This window comes from Perca flavescens, chromosome 11, assembly GCF_004354835.1.
Source record: "Perca flavescens isolate YP-PL-M2 chromosome 11, PFLA_1.0, whole genome shotgun sequence".
NCBI classification, from domain to species: Eukaryota; Metazoa; Chordata; class Actinopteri; order Perciformes; family Percidae; genus Perca; species Perca flavescens.
In genome coordinates, this window is record NC_041341.1 from 8,294,556 (window position 1) to 8,316,344 (window position 21,789).

General features: G+C 41.6%; 1 protein-coding gene across 1 annotated transcript in view; it reads left to right on the plus strand.

Moving 5' to 3' along the window:
• Window positions 1-21,789, plus strand: part of satb2 (SATB homeobox 2) — a 49,062-nt gene that overhangs the window by 11,470 nt on the left and 15,803 nt on the right. Inside the window, exons 3-10 of the mRNA XM_028590388.1 lie at window positions 6,245-6,371; window positions 9,388-9,511; window positions 10,191-10,293; window positions 11,841-11,849; window positions 13,843-13,931; window positions 13,998-14,438; window positions 17,456-17,668; window positions 19,266-19,418. Coding sequence (XP_028446189.1) covers window positions 6,245-6,371; window positions 9,388-9,511; window positions 10,191-10,293; window positions 11,841-11,849; window positions 13,843-13,931; window positions 13,998-14,438; window positions 17,456-17,668; window positions 19,266-19,418 — 1,259 coding nt within the window. The remainder of the gene's footprint in view (window positions 1-6,244; window positions 6,372-9,387; window positions 9,512-10,190; window positions 10,294-11,840; window positions 11,850-13,842; window positions 13,932-13,997; window positions 14,439-17,455; window positions 17,669-19,265; window positions 19,419-21,789) is intronic.

Consider the following 21,789-nt stretch of genomic DNA (forward strand, 5'->3'; position numbering starts at 1 on the left):
CTCCCAGTTTGAATTGTGTCCTGCATTCTTGTGTCTCAGCGGTGTATTTAAAGTCTCCGCCGAGGACCACGGCCTTTCTTTAATTAGCTTAGCCCAGTAATTAACTGGGAGATATTGTTTATTTCGATTATAAGGGTCTGAAGGCTTTTATAGAATGGATGGGAGCAGACCTGTACTTTAAGGCTTTAGCCAAAGAACAGTTAACAGTGGTCAGTGAGAGCGAGAGCATTGTTGCAGTGCCACGTCTAACAGGCCACAAAGGGTCACTGCTGCAGACCTCGTCAGCAATTCACTGGACATCTGAGTCTTAAGTCCTGGTTCTAGCAGTGTTCCTTTACTTTGGAGCTGGAAAGATGAATCGATTAAGCGATTAGTTGTCAACCATAATATTAATCGGCAACTATTTTGATAATCAAATAATCAGTTTGAGTCATTTTTGTGTGGAAAAAAAGTAAAAATTTCCTCTGAAAAAAGCCAAAACTACTTTCCACAAAGATAACAATGTCAGGCCACTTGTCCATGACTACGCTTTCTTCTGCGCATACAGTTTCCTGGATGTAGTTCGGTAGAAAGAACAATGCAGCCTGATAATTAGCACTACAGGTAAGAGAAAAATTATGTATTTCTGATTTTGGGGTGAACTGTCCCTTTTAGAACGAGCAGTATTCCCCAAGACAAGTCAGCTGAACTTTGTGTGTAAAATCAGTGGATTGCCCCTTTAAAACACAACCAAGTCAATTGTATTTGGAAGAGAAAATATTATTTTATCACGCAAACTAACTATCCATTGGAATCAGCCATCACAGACTTGGTACAACATTGATGCACTTGTCATATTTGTGCACACAGTTTACATGTGAAATGAGAGATTAACACCAACACGGCGGGTGTTCCCTTTCGGTTTTTACCTCAGGGTTGAGTGTTTTTAGATCATCTGTTAGTAGCATCAGACTTTGTTGTAGTGATGTCTCCATTGTTCCCAGATCCCAGCAATAGGCCACGAGTTCCCTGTTGTAAAACAAACATAGGTATAAACGTTACAACGTAATTTATCAAAGATTATTCTAATTTAATTAATCATATCTGAACTTGGAATTGTTAAGAAGAAGTTAAGAAATGGATCTTGCTCTGCCGCTTTAATCCACCAGGCAAATGGTCTTCTACAAAATGACAGAGTGAGCTAAAACGACAAAGCTGAAGATAAAAAAACTCAAAGTGTTCTTATTTATGGCTATCAATGTAATAATTATAATTGACCATTAATAAAGACAAATCCTGCATAAGGTATGCCTTATTAGAAAGTTGCAGACTTGTTTTTAAGTATGTTGCATTAAAACTCCTAATAAGCCTGAAACACTGCAGTACTCTCAGCGGAGGGTTTCGACCTTGTGCACATTGTCTTTTCTTTTTTACAGATGAGCATTTCAGAAGCGTTTCAGCTAAGAGGAGCACTCCTTAAAATAACAACATGACAGATTTTCATCAAGAGGAGTTCCTCAGGGTGCAGTGATGGGTGATAGGCTTGAGTCAGGGGTATGAGGTTTCCCTCAGTGTGGGCCAGGGCCGGGAGCTGGAACCAGTTTGGAAGAAGCCTCGCATGCGTGTGCAGGCTGCTGCGGCCATTATGACTTATTCCAGCACGGGACAATGGGATTGCTGTGTGTACACGTGTATTTGTGTGTGTGTGTGTTTGTGTGTGTGTGTGCGTGCACGCAGGCCTCCTGCAGGCATGTGCGAGTGTTGACGAGAGGAGTCAGAGACATCAGTGTGTGTTTGTGTATGGATTTGCGTTTGTGCGGATGGGCACACTCAGACATGAGCCAAGCCACCAGCCGGCCACATAAAAGCGTGTCTCTGGGAGGTGGAATTTTAATGTGGAAATGGGAACAATGATTTCTACTTTTAAATGTGGACAAGAAACAGAGCCCATTGAACAGCAGACCAAAAAATGATGGATCAATTATTAATGCATTTACCGTCACACTGTGAGCGTGTGAGTGAGTGTGTGTTTGAGTGTGTTTGTGTGCTTGCATGCGAGCGGGTAGATGTAGATGTACATGTCCACTTCACTGTGTGCTGCCATGTGTCCTCTGTGAGTCTGTGTTTGTCTGCTTATTCAAGCGTTTGCTTCCACCTAACTTGGCATTAGTGAAATTGTTATGTTATTTTCAGATGCTACATGCTGAAGATGGACTGTGTGTGTGTGTGTGTGTGTGTGTGTGTGTGTGTGTGTGTGTGTGTGTGTGAAAAGAGACAGACAGAAAAAATAAGAAAAACAAAAGAGGAGAACGTGCGTTCAGTTTTTTCCTCTGTGTCATAAAATGATCTGAGTATTTTCTTCCATCTCTTTAAAATGCATTTCATTACGTCTTCCCTTACAATGAAAATACACAAAACTCTTGAAACAGGTCGTCCCAAGTGCAATATTCCACATAATAGTTTTAGACATATATGTGAAAATCTAATTTCAAATTTGAAATTGATGATTTTACATGCACTGACTTAAATTTAAAGTGCATCTTCTGAAAGTCACATATCATGTGAACTTATAAAAATGTGTAATATCTTAAAACCACATGTGCATACACTTTTGACATGTTTAAAAAGAGTACTGTTGTGTGAACACTTTTTACATAAGTAGATAAAATGTAGATATTGTTTTCACATAAATATGACGATACTTCCTATAAATAGAGAGAAAACCAAGCTTTCATATTGAAAAAGAAGATGCCAATGCAGCCCAGATGACTTAAAACTAAAAATCTAATGTTATAATATAGCTATCGGGTTCAGTTTGGGTTCTTAAACGTCGCCGTGGTGGTCTTAGGTTCCTCTGGGGGTCTTCCCAGCCCTGAGGGGTCCGAGTCCATTCAGTTCTTAGTGGAGTTAAATGATGCTCCCCCTGTACGGCCAGATAATTAAGAACACAGCTCGGCCTGACGGGAATCAAAGATATAACTGAGATATAAACACAGTGGAAGAGAAAAAAAAAGAAAGAGAGAGGAAGATCAGAGGGGTCTGGGGAGATGAGACGTCTGAAGAGAGGAAAAAGAAAAGAAGAGAGGGAGATATGGGAGTGAGGAGAGAGGGGGAACAAGGGGACAGAGAGAGAGAGAGAGAGAGAGAGAGAGAGAGAGACTTCTCAGGACCCGTCTGGATCTCATTTAGAGGATAGTAATGCGATTAGCTTTGTTTAGTTTTCACAGCTCCAGCCAGTCCTCGTGAAAAACCTCAGAGTGTGTGAACGAGTAGGCGAAGTGCACGTGTGTGTTTGTGTATTATGTCTTTTTTGTGTATTATTCTTTTTTTTAGTCCTTAATTCAGCTAGAGATATTAACATATATGACTGCACTGCTGAAATACAAAACACCTACTAATTCACAAACACACACGATCAGACACAGAAAGCTCTTTTTTCCGTCGGTAATTTTGGATGATTTTTGGTGGCTGACATACAGTAGGCCTACACCCCAAAATATCAGCTAAACTACAATTCAACCTGATGAGAAGGTAGCATTGCTTGCAGGATGATATTGTGTCCATTGCATGGATACTTGTGAATATGAGCCCTCAGTTGTGTAAGTCTGAGTGTAGTCTCAATACACGACAATGTGGACAGCAGTTATTCAGGACATTGTTACGGTAAAGTCAAGAAAAGATTTATTTTAAAATATACCTCTTCAAAGCCTTGAGCAGCTAATTCAATTCACCTTCGTTATATTTGGGTGGTGGATACATATCGCAAAACTTAAAGGTCCAGTATGTAATATTTTTACTGTAATAAATACAAAAATGACACCAATGTGTCATCATATATTAAGGAAACATGCTGAGGTGAAATACTATCTTTTCTGACAACAATGCCAATGCCAGTATTTTCTCCTTTTGAAATTTCCGTTCCGTGACGGAATTTATGTTTATGTTTTGGTCTGTGTGTTGTTATCAACGGCCCAGTTTGACAGCCAGGCCGGGTTGCCAGATATACCTGTAGAAACGTAAACCCACCACGCTACAGCTGTAACAGTAGGACAGCCATGAAAGCAGCAAACACACGAACAGGATCAACGGAGATAGATTCTACCCGCCCTAAAAAACAACGGCATGTTTCTAACAGTTGCGTGACCAGAGACGTAACAAACACTGAGTAAATATTGGAGATGTATTTGAAAGATGGAGACAGCTTAGAGCCCAAAAGGACGCCGAGTCGGCTAATTTCCTCCTGAACAGGTAGCTAAGCATTAGCTCCAGGCTAATTTATGCTTCAGGGACGTTTCATTTCAACATTTGTGTACTCATATTGAATTATATAGCTAGGGTACCCGAGTTGATTACTCGCAAAAAAAGCCAGTAAAGTGTTCCCGAATTGTCCTGGCTAACGCCGCAATGCTAACCCTGCTAACTGCTAACGTTACCCGGAGGACCAGGAAAGCGGGCCACGGCTGTTAACAACGTGTAGCCTATTCAGCGGCCGTAGCCGACAACGGTGAGTTATTTTAGGCCAAGAGAGGGGTGCTGTAAATTGGGAAGAGAGGACCGTGACTTTGCAGTGTGTTTAGCGATTGTTGTCGTAATTCTAAGCCAATAAGGTGTGTACAGTCGGGTGGAGAGGACGGCAAGGTAGTGTTATTTTTAGCGGTTCCTACCGTAATTCTAAGCCAAAAAAGTGTGTCTGTTAGTTGGGTACAGAGCTCCGCGTGAGCACGGGGTTCTATGACTGTCAATATAGCCAGCCTCTAACGTTAGCTACTCCGCTGTGCTGTGGAGTAATGTCTGGCTATGTGAGACAAGTGTCTAGCAACATTGTTGTGGATGCTCCTTCAGCACTCTTTGGAGGAGGGTCTGGCAAAGCGAGACTATGGATGCTGCGGTCTCAGTCTGGCAACCTCCGTGAACTTCGAGTCTGGGGAGCAGGGGGTGTGGGAGACGACTCTCTCCAGTATTTTAAATTTGTACTGCAGTAACTATTTTAAACACTACCTATATAGTATATGAGATTTTCTTTTCTTTTGTAATTTGGTCAAATAAATCTCAAGTACTCAAACTAGAATATGAAGAAACTGGAGATTAATTTGTCAAAGGGATCTTGAAGATTTATGGCGGCACCATAGTGGCTGGAAGAGTCCACATAGACACGACACAGAGCATGGTTAGGAGTTAAACTCATGACAGAAACTGCCAGGGTAAACAATGTCCAAAGCACAACCAGCCAAATCTAGTAGAATTTTCGGATTTGGAACATCTTAAAGAGGTTATGAGATACTAGTTAACAAGATATCAAAGGAATAGTTGGGAAGTGTGGGCGTACGGAAGAGGTACTGGAACTGAAGCAGTTATCTCTGCTCTTTTCAAAGCCACCAGACTCCTTTGACAAAAACATTTTAGTCATTTTACCTCGCAGAACACATGGGAGTTGCTGCTCTACCACTGCCTCGATCGGTTAGTTTGTTACGTTTCGTTAATTCCTAACCCCTTTAAAACACCAAAGTCACACATTAACACAAACAAACTAATCGATTGAGGTAGCAACTCCTGTGTTCTGCCAGGTAAAATTACGTTTTTTTTTTGTAATTTGGAGTCTGGTGGCTTTAAAGAGAGTATAGATGTCGGCTTCAGAACTAAACTTGATCCTGGCTCCCTAAAAAATAATTGCAAAAAAAAAAAAGCCTGTGTTAATCTATTGTGAGTTTAGATGTTCTTCTCTAAGAATATCACAACATCATGAAACTAACCCCAGAATCTAGATCTTTCAGAGAAAAAAATTCTGAGCCATTTCCAGAAAATAATGCTTGTCAGCCATTAGTCAAAAATCGCCTAAATCTCTAATTTTCAAAAGTTATTGAAACTGTCTTTAGGAAATGTCTGCTTTTCCCGAGATACATATCTGAGTTCATTTATAATACCACCTCACCTTTGTAGTAATGTCCGTGTGAATCAGTATCAAAGGAAGTTTTCTCAGAATTGTTGGTGTCTTTCTAGTTACATAATTCAGTGTTTTCCCCTTTCATGACGGTCCACAATGACGTTAAAATGCACACGTTAGCACAGTAGAATGACATTTAAAAGGGTTCCAGGCATCCCTGAAGCTCTGATCCTAGAATCGCCCCTGCCCTCACGTAAACTTAATCCTCTCTTTTATTTTGCTTTCTCACATTTGTGCAATCCGTAGGCCTATTGTTGTACAATGTCAACACGTTAAAACCAATAAAAACTAAAAGTGACAGAAATCTTTAATGTCTCCGTCCAGGCATCATCAAGGTGGGAAGGTGGAACCCCCTGCCTGTCCACTTCCTGACTGACGCACCAGAAGCTACAGTAGCCGACATGTTGATGGAGGTCTACCACATGGTCACTCTACGCATCCAGCTGCAAAGGTCAGATTGAGTTTTTGGTTTCACTTTTCCAGACATATTTGGGTCCAAATTCATTTGTTGTTGTCATGTGTGCGACATTTCAGAGCGAGAAAGTAGAAGTCTCTCAGTGAGAAACAAACCTGGAAAGACTGCATGTCCGTATTTAAGCACACACATAGGCGTACAGGGGTGATGGAGGGGTTACAACTAGGGATCAGCCAATACTGTTTTTTTTAAGGCAGATACCAATGCCGCTTATTAGTAGTTAATGAAACAGATTTAAACTTTGTTTAAATGCTTTAAGCAATTATTTAATAACATAGAAATGTTCAATATAATCCCCAGTAACAGAGAGTCAGACAGTGTTGTGGGGGGGACATTAAGTCAGACTCAGTGGTGAGTGAAACCGAGCTGTAGCCGAGGGGCCAGGGCCCATAATGGGTCTATCCCTAGTTACAACTAGGGCATCGAGAACCGATTCCTACTTAGAATCGTTCCAAAATTTACAATTCCATCGGAATCGTTTCTTTATTGGAGTCGTTTGGAGGATTTGGTTTCAAATCTGATCATCGGTTCCAAATTTAACATACGCAAGTTTTGGTTTCCATAGCGGCCAGACACTTGTTGTGTTGCAGCCTTGGAGCACAGTAAGCAGTGCTCTAGTCTGGCTTTGTTTTACGCCCGGTAAAACTGCAAAACCACCGCTGAATCAAGATAAAACTTTCCTCTTATTTGTGAAAATAGGCATGTGACCCGTTTCAACTCCACCACTCAAAGAATCGGAATCGAGAATCGTTGAGAACCGGAATCTAAAGGAAGAATCAGAATTGGAATCAGAATCGTTAAAATCCAAAAAGTGCCCAACCCTAGCTACAACCCCCAATAATCAAAACTGGCCAGTGCACCTCCCCAAATATCTCATTATAACGATAAATGAAAACTATTAACTGTTGTAAAACATGATAAGTGGTTGGCTTTCTCAATTCAATGTAACTGGCAAGCAAAAAAAAAAAAAAAACTTTCGTCCGTCCGAATTGTTGCTGAAAAATTCACCAGAACGCAGGAATTGAAGTGTTTGATGCCCCAAATTTCCTAGACCCCCCCCCCCCAGTTATAATGTGTCCCCGCCCCCAATGTTGAACCCAAAGTTATGCCCTTGAGCACACAGTAAGGCTTTTAAACCAGACACTTGGTGTGTGTGTGTGTGTGTGTGTGTGTGTGTGTGTCATTGATGTCATTGCATCTTATTGCAGTTTGAGAATTTTCCATATCTGTCAAATTTGAAAGCAAGCAAACACTAAACAACCCGGTGGGGATTTATCTATTATCTGTCTCCGCCAGAGAGAGTCCGTGTGCCAGGAACTCCTAGTTCCCTCGAATAAGTGAAGCAGGGTCCTGATGGACAGATAAAAACAGATAAACTCCAGATGAGAGGGGTTATTATTGTTATTGTGTTGGAACATACCAGCCAGGTTTTGTTTACATGTTTGTGCGTGTCTCCATGGCAAAAGCAGCGCTTCGGCACAATGCGCTCAGTGTCGCAAATGATTCATTCGAGGTTCAGATGAAAATAAAAACAGGGAGATTGTAGGAAGATAGGTTCATACAGGAAGTAGTGGGGTTGGAGGTTGAGGTGAATACAGGATGTTTGAAAGATCAGCGGAGCTAGGGCTTAATTTGGGTTTAATTTAGGATTAAAGGAAAAGTTTGATGAGAAGATTGATAACACTCTCAAAGACTGTACGGTAGGGAGTGGAACCGGAGGAAACGGCTAGCTCGGCTCCTCTACAGATCAATAATTAACACATCATATCTTGTTTGTTTTTAGACATATAAAAGTTAAAGCATAAAAAAAGTGTCGGTTTTTACAGTGTGGTTCTGGGTCTGACGTGAGAACTTGCCGAGCAACCAGATGTTTCATTCACAACCCCTGGCCAAAGATTAGTCCAGAAAAATGAAGATGATAAATCCTAGGATTTGTTTTGCTGTGTGATGGAAAAGGATATGAAAAATACATTTATTATGTTCAATTTTTTTCTCAAACCAATTTATTACTATTATTGTTGTTGTTTGTAGCTATTTTTGGGGGCGCTGGAGCGATTGGGGGGAAGTGTGATTGTAGAGCTGGGCAATATATCGATATTATATCGATATTGTGATATGAGACTAGATATCGTCTTAGATTTTGGATATCGTAATATCGTAATATGGCATAAGTGTTGTCTTTTCCTGGTTTTAAAGGCTGCATTACAGTAAAGTGATGTTTTTTCCTGAACTTACCAGACTGTTGTAACTGTTGTATTATTTGCCTTTACCCACTTAGTCATTATATCCACATTACTGATGATTATTTATCAAAAATCTCATTGTGTAAATATTTTGGGAAAGCACCAACAGTCAACACTACAATATCGTTGCGGTATCGATATCGAGGTATTTGGTCAAAAATATTGTGATATTTGATTTTGTCCATATCGCCCAGCCCTGGGTGATTGATTAGTTTGATTTCTTGGGACGTCATTTTTCGTTTTTTACACTTCTGTGCTAGAAAATGGATGTTGTTACCTTTGGAGTAACTGACTAGCTGTTTCCCCTTGTTTCCAGTCTTTATGCTAAGCTAAGCTAACAGGTTGGTGGCTGTACCTTCACATTTATTGTAACTAGTGCAGTGCTCGTTCGGAACGGGCCCAATGCTTGGCCTCTGATATTGCCAGCAGCTTTCTAGGGAATTGTTAATCTAAACTACTTCAAACTTGACACTGCGCTCCCTCATGTCCTCAGCGATGCACCAGCCGAGTGTTAAGCCGATCGGATGGAAGGTTGTCGAGAAAAAACCTAAGGACAGACACAGTCTCATTTTAGTTAGAACAGACGAGAGCGATATCAATCTTGTCATCTTAACTCTTTGCAGGAAAGTGAAAGCACACAACTATTTCTTTAACTGTCACTGTTCAACTGTTACAAGTTTGTTTTGTGTCTCAACTTAATAAGCCAAAGATGGGTCTGACTCCTGTGCGTGGTTTTGGGCTCGTTGTAGTTTTTCGAAGCTGGAGGATCTGCCGTGTGAACAGTGGAACCACGCGACTGTCAGGAATGCTCTCAAAGAGCTGCTGAAGGAAATGAACCAAAGCACTCTGGCCAAAGAGTGTCCCCTGTCACAGGTAATAACCACGAGATACTGCTACAAAACAACATTAACAACAACAACACAGACCCTCATGTTCCTCAACTTGAATCAAACGGTGCTCATCAGAGAACTGCTCATCAATTCAATAATTCATTCTTTAAGATGTTCTTTATGAGTGTCAGTCTCTCTCACTGATTAGACCATCCCATGTCTAATGACTAATGACTAAAGTCAGCCCTCATGAGATAGACATTTAGGATTAATCCAACATGCATTGTATTGATTATTGCTACATTTTAACCAAACTCCACCCCACAATATAAAGCACTGTCTCCTCAATCACGTTAATCTCCCCAGCTGCATGTTTAGCCATCTATCCTGGTCTCATAATGACTGCTGTGTGAGATTTATGCGTGTGTGTGTGTGTGTGTTTTTGTGTACTGTGTTTAAATGCAGCTCTGGTGGGGGTGTTGATCGCAGTATGAATTGCAAGCATATGTGTGTGGGGCAGGAGATTCCCTGTCTGCACTGTACTGGCTCCAGTTTCCATGGGTGGCTTCGAATCATGATTAATGTTTGTCTATTTCTATTGTGTGTGTGTGTGTGTGTGTGTGTGTGTGCGTGAGCATGCCATGAGGTTGTTGCGTGAGTGTAAGCATTTCACATTATGTTGGTTATTAATTATCTTTCTGCCCTCTCTTTTTCTCTCTCAGAGTATGATTTCCTCCATAGTGAACAGTTCGTACTACGCCAACGTCTCCACTGCCAAATGCCAGGAGTTTGGTCGTTGGTACAAGAAGTATAAGAAAATGAAAGGTGAGCTGTAGACGGTGGTCCAACTTTTTTCAACGCTACAGTTGACTATGGGTTCCCAATGTTTTACATTAAAAGCTACTTTTAGGCTCTTTTTTTTTTTTTTTTTTTTTTAATGAAGCTTCGCCATATTTTATGCCGTCATCACCCTACAAAGAAAGAAATCCTCGGAACAAAAATCCTAAATCCGAATGAAGCGATTGATCGGATTAAATGAGTTGGTCTTTGTTTTATTAAAACTAACTTTCTTTGATAAATATAACTCGTCAGTTTCGTCAACATAAATCCATGCAGCGAGCAGGCTGATCCAATTAGGACATAAAATAATGATGAAAAAATAATCGCTCCCTGAGGCTTACGGCGACATTTTACAACGACAGAAACAGCACTCTGGAGTTATTGGAAATGTTTGAATCACACGAGTTGGAAACAATCCTACGCAGCCACAACTGGAATCTAATTCTACAATTAGTATAAAACTAATTATATTAGTGTGGCTTAATCTTTATCTGCAACTGTACAAAAATACCAGCTTTAAATATAATGCATCTAAAACCTGCACAGAATTGTCAGCATTATCAATGAAGCTTCAAACTATTTGGGACAGCCCTAGATGGAACTTTATTTATCCCGAGGGGAATTGTTGTGCAGCAGTCCCAGTGTAAAGTTAGGAAAAAGTGCAAATATATGAGTAAAAAAGTATTGATGCATATTGGTGCATATGAGGGTAAATATGGTGCAAAATGTGAGAGCTTGTAGAATACGATGTGAGAACAAAAAAATCTGAATTTGTATGTAAAAATTTGCACTTGTAAAAAGTGTACACATACACGTGATCTTAATTTGAAGTCACAGAAAGTAAGGATGATCATTCTTGGTGGGTTGAATATAAAATGTATGAGAAGTGGCTACATACAGTAGATGTGTATGTACGATATCAAATCTCGAGTAGGTTGTTCATGATATTGCACATTATGTCCTGTTAATCAGAGAGTTGTAATGATTGTAATCCAGGGGTCGCAACATGATTCCTGAAATAAGAAAAAAGTAAACTTTTTGGACTTCTTGGGAAATATTGTACAGTTTTCCTTCTAAGAATTAGTGAAATCAAACAATCGGAGAAGGGAAAATCACCTTTCTACTGAGCTGCTAACAATTCTTAAGATAGATTTATAGCTAGCTACAGAACCACCACACGTAAACACATAGCTACGCCCTTAGATGATGTGCAACTCCTTAAAAAAAGTAACTTTACCTTGGGATTACGGTGGCTGCTGAGATACCACGATCTGTTGGTTGGGTCACCCCAAGAATTGTTTTTTTTTTTTAATTGAGCCAAAGATTGTTGTACAGACAGTAACATAGTCGAATCAGTGCTCATATTTGTAGGAAAGTGAAAGTAAGATTATAATAATGAATCTATAGGACATTTGGTCCAAAAATACAGAATTAAAACAACAAAAAGAAACATAAAAAAAAAACTTCATTTCTGTGGTTGGGTCAACTTGAGTTGCTTCTGATGCCAGTGGGAATTATGATACAGAAGGAAGTTGAAGAAGGCTCAGCAAATCTTCTGCTTTTCAGTAACACACATGTATTTTCTGCTGGCCTCTCTCTCTTCCTCTCTCTCTCTCTCTCTCTCTCTCTCTCTCTCTCTCTCTCTCTGTATGATTGGATGAACGTAAACACAGCGATTGCATGGCAGCCGTCTCCTGTTCAGTAAAAGACGAGGCGGCGCGCACGCAGTCGCTCTATATCATAAAGTAAATACAATAATGTAAACACATTTAGCTGTGAGGAATATAATTCAAGCGCTGTGGCCTGATCACAGGGGGGTGCAGGGGTGCTTTCATTGAGTGCAATCTGACACTGGACTATAAATCAAAACCTGCGCTGTAGGTATCGATGCATCGGGTATAAATCCAGCTTCAGAAAACACCACCTGTGATGAAGGGATGAAGTCAACGTGGCTTGGTGTAAGAGGTTGGGAATAGACTGATCAGTGTTCATCTAGTGCAGTTTTACAGTGAGTCTGATCAGCGGAGATATGAAATTATGAAACTGAAATAGCAACAGGTCCTCTGACACAGAACAAATCATCTGTAATGACTCTTCTGTCTCCCTCCGGAGAAGCTGCACTTATAATCATCACATTAAACACTGGGCCCGAATGGAAAAAAGGGATATAGGAAAAGAGAGAGAGAGTGAGAGAGGATGGGGTGATGGTGGGATGTTGATTGACAATTTTCACCATTTTCTGACATTTCATAGACCAAACAACTAATTGAGGAATCGAGAAAATAATCAGCAGATTAAAGGAGAAATCTGGCGCAAAATGAACCTAGGGGTTAATAACACATGGGTAACATAGCTCACGCACGGCGTTCGTCGTTCGACTGATCGTGACTGTTTTCCCAAGATGGCACCTGCCTGTATATGTGAACGGTACAGTCTTTATAAACTATCAATTTAATAAACTGTCTGTACACTTACAACGTTCTCAATGCTTCAGTTTACATGTAGGGACCCTCATTATGCTACCGTGGAAGTGTGGTGCTATTTTGAGTCTTGTTAGTTGTGTTGAAATAGCGATTTCTTTTTACTTTACCTGTGCCACCGCGACTAGTGTTATAAGCTAACTAGCGGTTAGCATTAAAACTGGTCAGATTCAATTAGCATGAAAACATATCCCAGAGAACGGTCGACTCGGTACACATCTTATTAACCCCTAGGTTCATTTTGCGCCAGATTTCTCCTTTAATCGACTATGACAATAATCGTTAGCTGCAGCCCTACAACGAATATTTCGGGGTTTTTTAATCGGAGTTTAGAATAAATCTGTTCATGAGCTTCAAAGTTAATTTTGTTTGTTATATAGACCTTGGGGATGAGAGTTTTGGCTACTATTTGGTCATGTACTGTACGTAGATCAACCACATCCCCTCTGACTGATTTTCCATATGTGTTTTGCTGAGCAGTAGATTACCTGGAGAAGATGTGGTCTGGACGGGATGCTGCTGACATCAAAAGTAAGAAATTCAATCAATCTGACTCTGTGCTCATGTAGTCTACTGTATATCCCCCACGTTCCACTTCCGGGATTGCTCATTTCGCCCGGATGTCTGCCACCTTCCTCTTTCTTTGTGTTGGCGTACTAACCTCCGGCTGATTTGTGAGGACTATGGTTAACTGCTCCTCAGATCTCTGCAGGGTAAATCCAGACAGCTAGCTAGACTATCTGTCCAATCTGAGTTTTCTGTTGCACGACTAAAACAACTTTTGAACGTACACATGTTCCACCAAAACAAGTTTCTTCCAGAGGCTATTTTGAGGCACCGTGGCCCCGTCCGGCGCTTAGCACCCCCCCAAGACGATTGTGATTGGTTTAAAAAAATGGCAACAAACTAGAGCACGTTTTTCTTCCATCCTGGAATGCTGTGTGGACATTGCCAGACCTTCCTCCACAGCGCTTTGGAGGAAGGTCTGGCAATGCCAGACTAGTGCTCATGTAAAGGTGTTTGACCCCACTCACTAATGTCTTCTCCTCTCCAGTAGAGAGAGACAACATGGCCGACTTCTGCGTGCTGGGACAGAGACCTCCCCCCCACCTGGCCGGCCTGGCCCAGCTCAGTCACCTGGGAGCCGGCGGCCCCCTCCTCAAGGCGGGGTCTGGAGACCTGCAGGCGCCCTCTCAGCCGCCTCAGCAGCCTCCCCAGCAGCAGCCGTCGCCCCACGGCCCCCTCCACCACAGCCCTCCTCTCCGTACGGGCCAGGTGCCTCCTCCTCCGCCCCCGCCCCCGCCCGGCGCCCTGCAGCCCCTGCTGGGGCCAGGTGGGCTGCTCTCCCCTCAACTCTCCCCGCAGCTGGTGCGTCAACAGCTCGCCATGGCCCACCTCATCAACCAGCAGCTAGCCGTTAGCCGCCTGCTGGCCCATCAGCACCCGCAGGCCATCAACCAGCAGTTCCTCAACCACCCGCCCATCCCTCGGGGTTCATCCAAAGGCGGCGGCGGCGGCGGCGACCATCCCGGGAGCAACCCCTCGGCCTCCGAGGTCTCCTGTGAAATCTACCAGCAGGTCAGAGACGAGCTGAAGAGAGCTAGTGTCTCCCAGGCCGTGTTCGCCCGTGTGGCTTTCAACCGCACACAGGTAGGAAAACAGGACAGACTGTGGTCAAGAAGGTTAGGAGACAGTTGGGAAAGTGTGGTGGTGAAATGATCCCAGGAAGAGGAGAAGCAAGGGGACAATGCGTCAACGATGAGAGAGGGTAGCTTCAGATGGAGACACAAAGACGGAGATAATCTGAATTAGGGCTGCACGATACAAGGAAATTATGCAATAATGTTTTTGAAAATCAAGATAACAATATTACCTGGGAGAATTAAACAGATATTAAAGTGGACGTAGTTCTTCCTTTCTGCTGCTTTCAATATTCAGCTTAAATATAACAAATTGCTTGTTGATTTTCAAACAAATGAAAGTAAATCATTTCCAACATTCTTTTAATGAACAAATTGAACATTGAATTGAATATAAAAGGCCCCACTAAAAAACTGATGACGATTACATTGTAAAGTGCAGTTTTCTACTGATATTTTCTTTCAACTAACACAAAAGAATCTCTGTAGCAGCCTCTTGCGATGTGTTTATTGTGCAAGTTGCTATCACAATGACGATAACAAAAGACAAAAAAAACCAATATATTGTGCAGCCCTAATCTGAACATTAATAGATATCATCCCGTGGTGGCATCGAGTCAGGCAAGACCGAACGATCCCTTATTGAGCCACGTTTTCTCAGACTAAACGGATCATAGTTCTCGTTCCCCGCAACATCTCAGGTGAGAGCAGCTATTTGGCAGAAATAAATAGAAACTGACGTCACTAATAGACTAGGATTTTTCACACAGCGTTGGTCTAATTCTGCACCGCGTGGTATTTTCAGCGGCTTAGCGGAAGCGTGGCAGGGTATCTTGCTGGGTCATTGGGTCTCCTTCCCCGCCCTCGCAGCAGCACAAACACCTGATGCATTCAGGCTGTGCTAAAGCGGTTAGCACACGCCCCATTAGATCAGTGTAATGGGAGGCGACTCATAGACCTGTTGGTGTAGAGGCCAGGTGTGTTTCAGTGAGTTTTTGCACGTGTGTGTGTTCAAAGTGTGTGTATTTGTGTGAGCATCCAACCTATACTATATGCTAATACTGTATAAAGTTCATCGTTTTAATTTTTTACTTACTTTTACCCAAAAATAACTGATTTACTCAAGTGCTGTACCTATGAGTACAAATCAAATGAGGTACTTCACTTAATTATTTTCTTTTGCTTTTGACTTTTATTAAACGACATCTCAGAGGGAAATATTGTACTTTTTACTCCACTACGATTACTTGACAGCTTTAGTTACTTTACAGGTTAAATTGTTTGCATTAAAAAAACAAACACAAAAGCTTCTAAAATATGTTTTGCTATAAATTAAACTACCCAACAGTTTATACTAATAGGTAAAGCTGAAACGATTAGTTGATTAATCGATCGTAGTAGTAGTAGTTGTTAACTGTTTTGATATTTATTCATGCAAAAATGTCAAACATGTCATTGTTCCAGCTTCTTACATGCAAGGATTGTCTGCTTTTTCATAGTCAATCAATCAACATTAATAATGAACTAAAAATGTCAAAAAATAATAATGTTGAGGTTTGGACTGTTGGTTGAACAAAACAAACATTGTGAAGGTGTCGCTTAGTGCTTAGAGTAATAGTGAAGACATTTCTCACTATTTTGAGATTTTTACACAACCAAACAATACATCAATTAATAAAAAACAACCATCAGATTAATCCATAATAAAAATAATTATTAGTTAATAGTAGGGCTGTGCTCGATTGAAGAAATTCTTAGTCGACTAACACTCATTCAATTGTATCGACTAATCAATTAGTTGATTTAATCGACAGATCTGAGTTTCTACGCAAAAGAGTCATGCAAAAGCACCACTTTAATTCTTGTGTTTACCAGAGATGTGCTCGTACATTTCTTGGAAATAAGTCATTCAGCATGAAAAAAACATAAAACATGACTAATCGACTAAAGAAATCTAAGTTGACTAAGACCAAAACGACCGATTAGTCGACTAATCGACTAAGAAGGAGCAGCCCTAGTTAATAGTTCAAAATGAGCTCCAACTCCCAACAGTGAAATCCAGCTTTTACAAGTCAAGTCAACGTTATTGACAATTCTGCTGTATGTGCCAGACACACAGAGCAATTGAAAATACATTTCTCTCCGACTCAACATTAATGCATGAGTCATAATCATCTAATGATATGATATGTAACAGTTTAACAGCCATAGGGGACATTAATATACTTTACTTAATGCTTTAAGTACATTTTCTTGATGATACTTGCATACTTTGACTTAAGTAACATTTTTAATGCAAGACTTTTACTTGTAACGAAGTACACTTGCAGTGTGATATAAGGTCAGTGTTTCATTACTTACAGTAAAAGCTTTTTCAACATCAACAGATAAAACAACTTGCTAAAAAGAATAAGCAAGTAAAGCAATATATTTATGTAAACCCATTTATTAACAATCCCTCTAAAAAACTAAAAAGCCTTTCCTAAAGCCGCCTACACATGATCCGCGGTAAAAACCGCTCTGTGCTGGCTGTTCCATTGTTTTCCTATGGGGAGAGCAGCGCTTCCTTTGGCTTAAATCAAGCGACAGCAAGTACCCCATCAGCCCACATTTAAAAAGAAAATATGGTTTGAGATAATCCACTTTGGTAAATATTAGGCTACGTTCAGACTACAGGCCTTAATGCTCAATTCCGATCTATTGCCAGATCCGATTTTTTTTTGACTGACTGTTCACATTACGCCTGAGGTCGCATTTTTATTTTATTTTTTTAAATCGGACCTGTAACGGATTTGGACCACATATGAAAGTGGCCCAAATCAGAACTGGAAAAGATTGGATGCCATGTGACTTGGGCTGTTTACACTGTTCATCTCATATGAGCAAGAAAATCGGATTTGGGTCACTTTGGCCTGCAGTCTGAATGTAGCCTCAAGTTTGTGTATTAGAAATAGAGGTTTGAAGTTAGTTGCTGCAAAGTTAAGCTCACAGTGTAAACGCGTCTCCATGTGTGTCTTCATTGATTAGGGCTTGCTGTCAGAGATCCTGCGGAAGGAGGAGGACCCTCGCACAGCCTCGCAGTCTCTGCTGGTGAATCTGAAAGCAATGCAGAACTTCCTCAACCTGGCCGAGAGCGAGAGAGACCGCATCTACCAGGAGGAGAGAGAGCGCACCATGAACCCTTCAGTCGGCCTCCCGGCCTCCAACTCCTCCAACCCCGGCCCTCCACGCCTCTCACAGGTTAGTGGGCCATGTAGTCACTGTGTTGTTGACATTTGTGTCAGGACTCCACGTGTATTCATAGTTATCTCCACATCGCTGCGGAGTAAGGTCTGGCTACAACCACAGATCCATTCTGGGATAGGAGAAAAAGATCAAAAATCAAATAACACTTTTTGTTGGCCCTAAGCTCTGTTTGCAGTGACTCTGCAAAATAGTCTCAGGGAGGAACTTGTTTTGGGGAAACATTTGCACCCTGCAAAAGAAAAAGCCACATACAATATTACATGAATTAACTGTTCACACAATACAGTAATGTGAGCTATTTAAATTAGCTGGATACATGGTCAAACCTCATTAGCTCTTACCAGTGTATCTCCGTGTGTACTTGGTCCACAGCGATCCCACCAATCGGTCCTAAAACGTCCCAGTTAGAGAGGAAATGCCGTAAACTTCTTTGTAAATCTTTACAATCATTCCCCGAATTAAGCAAGCAGGCCTGCCTTGTTGCACGATCCAAATTTTCTTCAAAACATGCTGTTTTCAGCGTGTAGTTTGCTAGCTCGAAGTTTGTTGTTTTTTTGGGTAGTGAAGGGATTTTGAGCAGAAGGAGAGGGGCAAAGCCTGACGTCCAGCATGTGAGCCATGTACCGGATGTCAGTCTTTATCCTGGAAATGTGCTTCTGTTGATCCAGACTATATTTATAGTGATGCAAACATGTGATTGCAACATGCCGTGTGTCTTGTGTGTGCATAGAAAGTGTGGGAGAGGGGCATGGATGACCAGATAACCCCTGATACCTGGGCCTCCATCTGGAAGAACAAGACTAAGATCTCCAACTCGGTGAGTTATCTGCAATCTTGAACTCCCAGAGCAGCCTGCAGGCACGGCATGCGCTGTGTCTTAAAACCATAAAACAAATTCCATTTATAATGGAACAACAGCTTCAAAGCCATCATAGGAACATATTGTAAACAAAAAGGACATTATACAGCATTTGGACATTTCTTTCCATGTGCGCATAACACTTTAGCAACCATCAGTGATAAGAGGCTCCCTCTGATGTCAGGGCAAATGCCCATTCATGGCTGTGGGTGAATTTGTGTGCTATTCTTATTATGTCTATGTAAAATAATCTCCGCATCGTTTACACTGTGGGAATGTAAGCTAGCTGGTCTGTACATGTCTTGCGGACGACTTCAAACACTGTGTATACAAGCTTTCTGAGAGCCAATACATGTTCATTCAAACAGAAACAACAAAAGACAGACAAAAGAGCAGGACTTAATGACTTTGATCTGTAAACAATATTCATGTGGAGACGTGCGCTGCAGATGTGCGGCCGATGCTCGCACAGGGAACACTGCATGTCTGCTCTCGGAGCAGCTTGGCCCGATCATCAGCTGATAACCTTTTCCTCATATGTATACACATGATTTGCTTTTGTGGATAGATCTCTCTTCGGAATATATACTATACGTCTTTGATATTTCCTGTCCAAACTTATCTGACGCTATCAGATAAGCTCGGAGGAACCCGCTAAACATTAACCATTCAGAGGGACTTTCATTTTTACTCACTGTGGTGTTACATCATCCTGTCGATCCCCTCTTCCAGCCGAAGCCGTCCGGCCCGCCCCCCGACCTCCCACTGAAGCTGGAGTCGCTGGTCAACATCACGTCAGGCATCTACGACGAAATTCAGCAGGAGATGAAGAGGGCAAAGGTGTCCCAGGCTCTGTTCGCTAAGGTGGCCGCCAACAAGAGCCAGGTGAGGGAAGCACTTGAGAAAAAAAAAAAAAAAAGAGTCTAAACTGGCTCTTGACAAGTGTCTATCAAAACAGCTTTGAAAATCTCATACAAACCACAGAACTCAGGGGGGCGTTCAGGGCCAAAACACACTACTGCTAGGCTGGAGAGCTGCCACCGAGTTCACACTCAGTCATCACTATCTATATAAATATCTATATTTATAACATTAGTCTTAATTACTCTAAAGCAGAGATCTTCAACAGGGGGTCCAGGAGTTACTTCAGAGGGGGCCCCAAGTTATTGTTTAATCATTTAAAAAAAGAAAGAAAATTGTCAGTAGAAAAACACCATTGCATAATTCAACGCATAATCAGCCAAAGTCCGCATATTTATGCGGGGGCTGCATTTTTTCAAACACGCCACACTTTCGCCGCATAAATGGCCGATTTCCACGCAATATATGCGGGGCTTGCATGATTTCATAATCCCCGCATTTTAGTTGCAACAAAGTCACATATATCTTAGCAGAAAGTTTACTTGACACAAGAGCAGCCATTTTGCCCTGTTGCGACGTGAACATCATCGAAAAACAGGGTGTTGGGGGAATCACTTAGTTTTCTTTTTTTCATCAAACTCTCAATTTTCATCGCATAAAATTGAACAACCCCGCATTTTTCTGGAAGGACTGGAAAATATACAAAAACATGAGTCCAACATATTTTTTGCAAAGATAAATTGGCCCATGATTTTGTTTTTACATGTACACAACATTGATGACAGGCATATCGGCCTGTAGGTAAGGTAGCCATTAAGGCAGCCAACCACCGATACAGTTAAGCTTAAGGATTCACTGTGCTTCATGTATGTATACCATTAAAACACAATGTATAAATATACGAATGTCAATTATTTTTTTAATAGCTCAGTATTGTATGCACCGCAAAAAGGTATATGTAAAGGCTTTAGGGCGCCCAACATGTTATTGTAGGCCCAGTTTAACATGCAACTCAATTTAATACAATATGTAGTAGGGGGTCCCTGCTGTCGTTCAGCTAAGAAAAGACCCCTGCTCTAAAGGTACTGCCCATTTGATCCCTTGAAAGTGAACTTTTTGAAGTGCAGTGTCACACAGAGGCACACATGCGCAGCGAACCGCTGAAAAATCTCTTTATTTATGGATATAGTCCGTTCAAACATGTGGCTATGCGTGAGAAAGATAATTTGTAGAGATATACGGTATGTGTACAGTAGATGCACGCATGCTTGTGGGTGTGTGTGTGTGTGTGTTTCTGTGTGCGCAGTTAGCGAGGTCCCCCAGGTTGGCGGGTCTGGGGGTGGCGGAGGGTCACGGCTCAGTGCACCCATCTGCTGCAGCTGGCCACAAGGACAGAGAGAGAGGAAGAGAGAGACGATCAGGCTATTAGCGGTGCATGCTGCCCGAGGTGGCTGGTTGAACACAACAGCTGGTGTCACAAACTGAACCAGTCTAGCAGATATAATTGAATCTTTTCCATCTCTCCTTCCCCCATCTTCCTCTCTGACATTTACCTCACAGCCCCTGCACAATTTTCAACTTTTCTGTTCAATTTGTATCTCCTGACGTTTACATTGTTCTTTGTCTGTCGTTTCCCCATCTGACTCTTCCTGTATCCCTTCATACCTTAACTTGTCTTTTCTCTCATGGACCTGATCATCCTTCTTCTTCCCTGTCATTGCTAGTAGGTGAGAGGTGTTGATTATTGGGCTCCACAGCTGGAGAAGGCTCATAAAACGGTTCATAAAACAGGAAATACAAGGCTGGCCCACTGTGATATTCTTTCAGGGAGAACAGAACCCTCTGCTTAAAAATATTTCTATAAGACAGATTTAACAGAATAGTCATTTGGGAAAGTACTTATTCACGTTCTTGCCGAGAGTTAGATAAGAAGATTGATAACACACTCATGTCTGTGTGGTAAACATGAAGCTACGTCTAGCAGTAGGTTAGCCTAGCTTAGCATAAAGACTGGAAACAACTTTACAGTGATGTCAAGACTACAGGAAGTCACTGCGTCTGGGGGAAAAAATGATTCCTGCACATAATTTACCGTTTTTACACCTAAAATATGACATGTTCATTAGTGAGCTTTACCTTTGGAAAAATCAGACAAGCGGTTTCCGCCTGTTTCTAGTCTTTATGCTAAGCTAAGCTAAGCTAACTGGCTGTCTTCTTAAGCCCAGTTCAGACCAAAGATTCCCAACAAGACTGACCGTTTTAGAAGACTGCAGGGAAACGTTGCACCGGTCTGAACTGGCCCGTCTCTGCGACTCAGCTGGTCAAGTCTCCAGATGCTGTTTTTACAACATATAAGCAGGGCTTGACATTAACACCCACTACCCTGCCAAATGCA